At 34.9% G+C, this 8,864-nt stretch overlaps 1 protein-coding gene across 1 annotated transcript in view; it reads left to right on the forward strand.

Moving 5' to 3' along the window:
* The window catches only part of PIEZO2 (piezo type mechanosensitive ion channel component 2), a 224,439-nt gene extending 217,856 nt beyond the window's left edge, over positions 1 to 6,583 (forward strand). The window contains exons 53-56 of the mRNA XM_063299098.1: positions 786 to 908; positions 1,874 to 1,953; positions 3,520 to 3,700; positions 5,014 to 6,583. Of these exons, the coding sequence (XP_063155168.1) occupies positions 786 to 908; positions 1,874 to 1,953; positions 3,520 to 3,700; positions 5,014 to 5,266 (637 nt within the window). The 3' untranslated portion in view covers positions 5,267 to 6,583. The remainder of the gene's footprint in view (positions 1 to 785; positions 909 to 1,873; positions 1,954 to 3,519; positions 3,701 to 5,013) is intronic.
* Positions 6,584 to 8,864: the final 2,281 nt, after the last annotated feature.

Below are 8,864 nucleotides of genomic sequence, written 5' to 3' on the forward strand. Positions count from 1 at the left end.
GGGGCCCAAGTTTTTAAAATACATTAACTGATCATTTCAGTGAATTGTTTCTAGCTTTGCTAAATTCCAGAAACCAAACAACTAGGGCAGAGGCTAAATCTCACCAGTTAAGAAGAAGCCACCAGGCTGCATGGAAAGATTCAAGCAAAGTGAATGTGGTTATAGATAAAACATGGTAAAAAGCAGATAACAGAACACCATAATCTGGCTTTAGTGTCCCCAGAAGCTTAGCCTGTTCCAAAGCAAAAGGTTGCCATGGGATACATCCTGTAACAGCAAAGAACACTCAAAGAAATTTGTTGTAAGACTTCTACACTCTTATGGATGTTATAATTGTTTATGGAACACTTAGTATAAAAGTTATTGGAACTAGGAGCCCAGTTTAAGTATTTTACATTCCCAGTAAAAAGATGCTATCATGCATCTCTGTTATCTGAAAAAGAGTATAAAAGACATGAAGTCACAGCCTCCTTAACACAGAATCTTAGCTCCTGGAAAATTATTAGCATCAATTCAGAATTGCTTGTCTTTTCTGACAGTATTGTGGCAGCAGGGAACAAATTCTGTATATGAAGTTTTGCTTTATCTGTGACAATACAAGCCACAATTTGCATCATTGTAAACATTCATAAAATGGAGTTGTCAGTCAAATGAATATTTCAAAATCTCACATCTACTGATCATTATGTTGAATACAACAATTAGAGGAATTACAAAATATAATGTTTTGTAAAATATGTTGTTGAATGATTAAATAATACATTTTTATGAAATATTTATTAAAGAAATGTCTCTCTTGGAGCAAAATCAGAAACAGTATCAGATAAAGTGTCTCACAAGCTACCAATTGATACAAGAAAAAAAATTGCTAAAATGATGGAAAATACTACAAATGCAGACCCCTTTGTGTAAGTAATTTTCATACATTCTAAAAATACAAAAAAATTATTTCTTGTATAAAAAGCTAGAAAATTTTAAAAGATTAAGATAGTATTACATTTGTAAATGTTTTTATATTATAGCCATAGTTCGTTCTTTCTGGCTTGCTTTCTTCTTATGAATCTTTTCAGCAGAAAGAATGCATTACCCCGCCTTTGTGTTGGTATTAAATCCTTATATCATAGTCCCCACATTGAACTAATTACTGAATTATAATTATTCTTCTGGATAGGATTCTTTATTTATGTAAATGGCTACCAAGCATCTGCAAGGGTATTTAAGAGGAATGAATGCCCAGTTCCAAGCAGAGATGTGGACACATCTGGAAGTACATATAAACAATGAGAAAAGGATTGAGAATGGTGGCTATAGTCTTTCCACCCTTGTAGTTGATTGATGGTTTTGAATTGATAATATGATGTATTCAACAAATGCACACACATTATATGTAGACTTGATTGTTTTATTGTATAGATGTGAAAATCTATTTCTGCATACTTTTTGCTGTACTTGGATTAGAGCAAATGATTTAAAGAATTAGATGAATAGTTAACTGTTCCATAGTTTATTTTAATAAACAAGAAAATCATATTCTCCTGATACCAAAATTGAGAATATTTTGTAGAAGGGCTAGCTGCCCTCAAATTTTCAATATATTGAAGAGTGATAAACTTAAAAAGAAAATGATAGTTGAATCTGGGATCTGGGAATTACACAGAAATATTTATAACTATAATAATGAGCCAATGTGGTGGATAAAATAGAATTTTAGACTGAAACCAGGGAGACTTACATTAAAATCAACTGTCAGTTATGGTGTTGGGCTGACTTGAGGCCAGTCACTGTATGAGATAAGAAAATAAGAACTGTAACCACAACATATTGTAAATGAATTTCCATTAAATATCCTTAAATCATGCTGTTCCTTATGTAGGATACTTGCTGGAGTATATCCACATTATATCAAAGCACCTAGTGATAATGCTGCAAAACCTATAAAACAACTTATGGACGGTATGAATTTTCAATATTTTTTCAAGTGATAAAATATTTCTTCAGATCTATGAGTCTCATGTGTTTTAGATTAAGGGGTAGATGGATCATACTTAGAAACAGAAAGGAACTCAAATGTTTTATTTTGGTGTCCCTCAAAGATTAACAGAAAGTGCTGTTGAAATAATGCATTTGTTTTTTTTTTTACATCTGCAATTTTTTTAATGATTTATCCCCTATGGCCTTGATTAGAAAATAGGTTTTTCATGACTTTGAGATGGCATTAAATGTATCCTTCATGGAACCATAGAATGAGGTTTTCCTTTTTTTAGGGCAGAAGGCATCTTTTTCTCTCCTGATTTTATCACAACTTGCATTACAGGTAGTCCTCACTTAATGACCCTAACTGGGACTGGAATTTCATTAAGCGAAGCAGTCATTAGACATGACCACATTGTTTAGTGACAGCAGTTCCAGTAGTCCCAGTTTATGGTCATTAGGCCAGGACCTCATGCCTCCCCTGACGCGTAGTGCTCACTTCCACTTGAACTCCCCCCACCCATCTCCCCCCATCTCTGCCTTTTGGCCGACCTGCACTCTGCTGCCGCCACCTATCCCTGCCACCCACCACCAGCCCCAACTGACCTTTGCCATCTTCTTCCTCCCACTGCTGACGAGGTGTACCTGGCTGAGGCAGCTGTTGGCCTTGCAAAGCATCAGGGGAGGCCTCATAAGGCCATGTAAAGGTCTTACACAGCATTGTGAAGGGCCAGCAGCTGCCTCGGCCAGGTGCACCTCATCAGCTGTGGGAAGAAGGTGGCAAAGGTCAGCAGGGGGCGGCAGGGGTAGGTGGTGATGGCGGAGTGCAGGGCGGCTAAAAGGGTAAAGATGGGGGTAGATAGGTGGGTGAGGGAAGTTGAAGCACACACTGCAGTCATAAATGCAGGCGGGCTACCAAGCACTCCAATTTTGATCACATGACCACAGGGCGCTGCAATGGCTGTAACTTCAAGGACTGGCTGAAACTACCATTCATTCAGCATTGTTGTAACTTCAAATGGTCGCTGAATGAATGGTCATTAAGTGAGGACTATGTGTATTATAAGGCCTTGGAGATTGAAACAGTATTGTTTACACAAGTCCAGGAAGTGCTTGCTGTTGTTCAGCTACAGCACTCCTGCTACTGCAGTGGGAGGTAGCATGCTAGGATAAGCAAGAAGGATTTCATTTGCTTCCTTTTACTTTCAGACATACTGATGCAGGCCTTGTTAATAGTCAAACAATCTGATAGGTTAAAATAAGGATGGCTAATTCTAAGTTTTCAGAAGGTATTCTCTTTTCTAGATACCAATCTACAGAGTAGAAGTATATTTTGACATTAAGTTAACTCCTTCTCTTAATGGCCAGATGCAATAATAAAGTTATTATCCCTAACAGAAATTATTTTACAATTATGAAACATTTGTGTGGTGTGAGGTCATTGATTCAATCATTTTTTTTGTGTGAAATGCACATGATATTTTCTTGCTTCCCTGGATAGCTAATAAATAGGGTGGGGATTTTTTTCCCTCTTCTTCTTTTTTGTAGGTGGGAAGTATAAAGATATCACTGTTTCACTATCCAATAATAATGAGTCTGGTGAACTTCATGAATGGTGGGTTTTAAACCAGAAGAACAAGTGTTTGGAGTCAGATAAAACTAGACTGGAACTAATTGTGTTTAGTGACAAAGTTAGTCCTCCCAGTCTTGGATTTTTGGCAGGTTATGGGTAAGCAAGTATTTCATACTAACACCATTATGTAATATGAGAAATATTTTTTGTTTTTTGGAACATAACTTTTTTTATTTACATTACGTTAAAACAAGCTTTCCCCAAATGTAGTAGAATGAAGTTGAATGGTTTCATTGCCATTCCCAAGGCCCTTTCCAGATTATCCAGATTTTATGAATGGCTGCCTTGAGCTCTGAGCAATGGGATGATATGAAGCAATAAATTATCATAACACAACTATAGATAAGAATTAAAATCCATTAACAGAATACTATCATTAGTTTGAATGTAATTTTTCATTGATTCTTTCTGCAATCTCCCATTGCTTGGAATCTGAACCAATGGCCTTGTTTGGATCCCTTAAGTCCTCAGATTGCTAAAACCTCATCTTTTAAAATCATAGTTAAGAATCAGAACTAGTGTGTTTCATTTTTCTTCCTTTTGTTTATCTCCCTTTCAGTGATCTTGCTTACATCCTAATTCAGTTTAATCAATTCAGTGAAAACAGGAGCTGTCAATTCTATCATTTGTTTCCTTAGTCTGAAACAGATTTGGATTGCGGCTTTTGACATACAACTGCAGTTTTAGACATCTTTAATCAACTTTGCATACATGTAAAAGAACTTACTCATAGTTTGAGATTGTATTGAGATCCTTATTAATGCTATTTTATTAATCTAGCTTTCCATTTTGGATGGCACAACCAAGTATTTGTATGTGGACCCATTATTCATTTCCAACTGTTAAAATATTGTTTAGCTTGCTAGATACTGAATATGACAACCATCATTCATATAGTTCTAATGCAGATCAGTTTTAATTGGAAATCCCTTGAATTGTGAAAATATTTTCTTCCTGACAAGACCACTTCCAGTCTTTCAGTTTGCTAAACCGTCATGAGATGAAGTCATGTCCTGACTATGACATGATATCACAGTCCTTGATCCTCAACATTTTGTGCAGTTCTGCCTTCTTCTGCCCATACCTTTCTTTCTTTCTTTCTTTCTTTCTTTCTTTCTTTCTTTCTTTCTTTCTTTCTTTCTTTCTTTCTTTCTAAATACCACATGCTTTTGTGTGTTCTTCCTCTACTTTTATTTCTTGGATATACCAACCTTTCATTTTGTATGGAAAAAAAGCTAACATTTGAACAAATTAACCCTATAAACACACATACACATGCACTCTACATATCTAACTTTTTTTTTTAATCTATTCCCTTCCTCTTGGTGATCTGTTTCATCATTTTGCCTTTGCTTTTGAAATTATTGCAGATTTTGAAATGTTAGTGCTTTTTTCCCCTCATTTTGCAGAATCATGGGTTTATATGCTTCAGTTGTCCTGGTAATAGGAAAATTTGTCCGTGAATTCTTCAGTGGAATCTCCCACAATATTATGTTTGAAGAGCTTCCCAACGTGGATCGTATCCTAAAGCTGTGTACGGATATCTTCTTAGTCCGGGAGACTGGTGAATTAGAACTAGAGGAAGATCTATATGCTAAGCTAATATTCCTGTACCGTTCACCAGAGACTATGATCAAATGGACTAGAGAAAAAACAAAGTGATCTAATTGGAGTTCATAGTGTAAATCAAGATGATTTCATCTGGATTTTTTTTTTAAAAAAAAGAAGCACAAAATTCTCTTTTATAATTGGGCAGCAATTTTTGGTTCATGGAATTTGCTTGGTTCCTTAGAAAGAAAGCCTTTTTTTTCAGATTCAACTACTGTAACATCAGAGACATTTTCTTTTCAATTTAATGAACAACATTTTCTGCCAACCACATCTAAGTTAATTCTAAGCAGAAAAAGAGTATCAAAACTAAATATAAGATCTTCACTTTGAAAAGAAATCTTGGACTGTGCAATTTGCTGTTTGATATCACTGATTTTCAAGGGTCTACTAGTCCAAGTTACCCTTCTAGGAAATCCAAGGCAATTATCACAGTTGGTGCTGAAGGCATTTTTATTATTTGCATATCTAGGAAAACTTATCTGTTAAAGACTAAACAGATTTACAGTTCTGGAGGGAAAAAGATCAGTGACATAATCATTAACTGCCTTATTTTATTTGAACAATTACAGAAGATATTGAAAACATCAGTGACTTTACTCAGGAAAATAAACTGTTGATCTTCAACTAATGGATAGTTATAGAGAAATATTGTCATTGTTTGCTGAGGCCATTTTCTCCACATGACCAGATAGATATTAAAAAATAAAAATAAAGAAGACGGTTGAATCATGAGCAGCCTTTGCGGGCAGTCCTTTTCTTCAATCATTAAAACATGCTTTCCCCTATTTTGACATTTTAATGTAATGATATGACTTGTATTTAGCATTTCCTTCCAGTGTTTCAGGTATATCATAATGTTTACATACTCCAATACACATTTTTATGTCCAAGATGTCTTTTTAAATTTCCAAGTCATGAGAAATGTATATGTATTGAGCTTGGGAAATGGGCTTTTCTTAAATTATTGCTATAAGTGACACAAGCTGTTCAGCAAAAGACACTGTAGCATGAACATTAAGTGCTGAAATGTAGTTTTCATTTGATGATTTAGAACACACAGTTTCTTAACATTAATTAATTATAATTATAATATGCTAGGAGATTATACCATCGTTCCCAAATATGATGCCGTTCAAAGGTGATGGAAGTGCTATTCTCACAGCACCATGTTAGCTGGGATCATGGGAACCGAAGGCTCAAAACTGCTGGAGGGAGCCAAGTTGGGAAAGGATGGAATAAACTGTAGTTTTGATTCCATACTGATTTCAAATAAAGTTCTCATTGCAAAGACCATCTTAAAAATATTTTTCCTATGCTTGTTTACACTGAATGAAATTTTCTTTGTATAAATTAAATATGTCAAAATTGTGAACGTGTCAGTTATCATTAAAAAAGATAATCTAAGCTATTTACTGTATATGATGATGTAGTAAGTCTCAAAATATATGAATCATGGTAATGGAACAAACAGAGTGAGAGTAAAATTACTTGCGCATTTGTTTGTTAAACGAAAAAGCAAAATGTAATATGCTGGTGATGCTTACAGTTGACTGCTTCCATGAAAATATTGCTGGTACTTTTTTATACTGTGAAAAATGGCACATTTTGACACTAGGAAAGGTATACCGAAATAAAACATTTTAGTATATTCCAATAATGAAATGCACTGTGACTGGTACTCATTCAAAGATATTCTAATTTCCCAAGAAACTGTAATGAAAATGAACAGAAACAATAATGGATAAGTTGGCAACGAGGGGAAAAAAAACAGCTTGCAATTATTTTGTAAATCTTCAGTTGGCCTAACAAAAATATTACCTTTATAGGTTTTTATTATTTTTCAATAAAAAGAAAAGAATGGCAGTGACTGACCAAATCAGTATAAACAACTTAGGTACCTTAAAGTTCATCATATTTATAGATGAAATGTTAACCAATGAATGCATAAACCAAAACGTTTACCTTGCATACATGGATTCTACAGAGAAATCTGACCCATTGCCCCTTCTGTATCAATGTCTTTTTGAATGATTCTGTACAACCTCCCACCCTTATCTTTGTAGCTAATTGTACTTGCCACTTGAGAAAACTGCCGGTGCATCTCACAAAATAAGGTGGAAACCATTAAACATACATGAAGAAGTAACTGTTACTTCGTAAGGCATTATATGCCTTTTTCTTTCTTCCTTTTCTATTAAACATGGTTCTCCTGTAAATCTTGAGATAAAAAAAAACATTTGCACCTGGTATCCAATTTCCTCATAGTGGCTAGGAAGCACACGTCTATGAAATGGCTACAGCAACCTTTGATCTTCCCACCAGTAAATATATCCAGAAGCATAGTGGCTCTGAACTTGGAAACTCCAATTAGCTGTGGCTGAAGTTAGGACTAATTCTCCATTTAAACTTAAATCTCCTTTTAACATTGTCTAGAAACCTGGCCATCACAAAGCAGCTTCCATAAGTGGTTTTTTTGTCCAGAACTTACTGGCACTGCAACTTCCCTTAATTGCCACTACCACCCCACTCCCCAAATTCTAGTGCTACTTTTTCCTCTGTGCTATACTAAGTTTTGCAAGCTATTCCAGCTCTCCCCTATCTTTTCTTGTACAGTGACACCTTTAAGAAAGATTTCCAATTAAACATCTTTAAAACATGCCACTGAAATTGTATTGGTATTGTACTAAGATTCTATCAATGCAGTCCATAAAGTTAATAGTATGATTAACTTGATCACTGGTAAATACTATTCTTCAATACTGTTTTGACAATATGTTTTGTTGTTTGTAACTAGTACTCATTTTTATTAAAGACAATATTTAACAGTGAACCAAAAACAAGAAATCCATGTTGCTTATCAAATACTGTCTACTAAAAAGTATAAAACCTCCATGCATGCCTTATGCTTTCAAAGTGATGCATTCTGTAAAAGTGCAATGTGCACCATAAATCTTTGAATCTTTCTGAGTCATACTGTCTTTTCCTGATAAGTCTACACAGTGTTAGCAAGTTATCCTCTACATCACCAAGGCAGATTGAATTTTTACATGGAATCCCATTTGCATTCTTACTGAAGGAATATTGTGCTTCTAAGTACCTCTCTTGAATGCAATGTATAAAGCATACTTTTATTTTTCAAAAGAAGTGTGTGAATCTTCTTTAAGGGCATTTTGATGCAGTTCACTTAGAAATTAGCTTTAATCTGTTCAAGAACCATAACCTTCAACATGAAAAATGGATAGAATGCATTCCCCTTGCCACTGAATAAACTTAGTCTATCCAGCCATAGCTAAGATTAAGTGCATAATTCTAACACGGATTGTACAGCAGGCAGACGAGCCGAAGTCCTGGTAGGTCTTTAAAAATCATTGTAAAGGATTATGATTATGTAGAGCAGGAATTTGCAAGTGGAAGCAAGAAGAATGGCTTTTCTCCTCTCTGAAGCAAGGGTAAACTCCATGCATTGTATTTTTGAACCAATAAGGAAAAGTAATGGTTTTTTTTCTGCAGTGCTATGTAGTGTATTGGTTGCCATGAATCTTGGAGATCACATTGTATGAGAAAGTATTATACAAACTAAGATTTTTGTAAAAAAGTCAATGCAGTTGGCCCCTCCAGATTGCAGTATCTTTCCTATAAATATATTTCA

Source organism: Candoia aspera, chromosome 3 (genome assembly GCF_035149785.1).
Source record: "Candoia aspera isolate rCanAsp1 chromosome 3, rCanAsp1.hap2, whole genome shotgun sequence".
Taxonomy (NCBI): Eukaryota; Metazoa; Chordata; class Lepidosauria; order Squamata; family Boidae; genus Candoia; species Candoia aspera.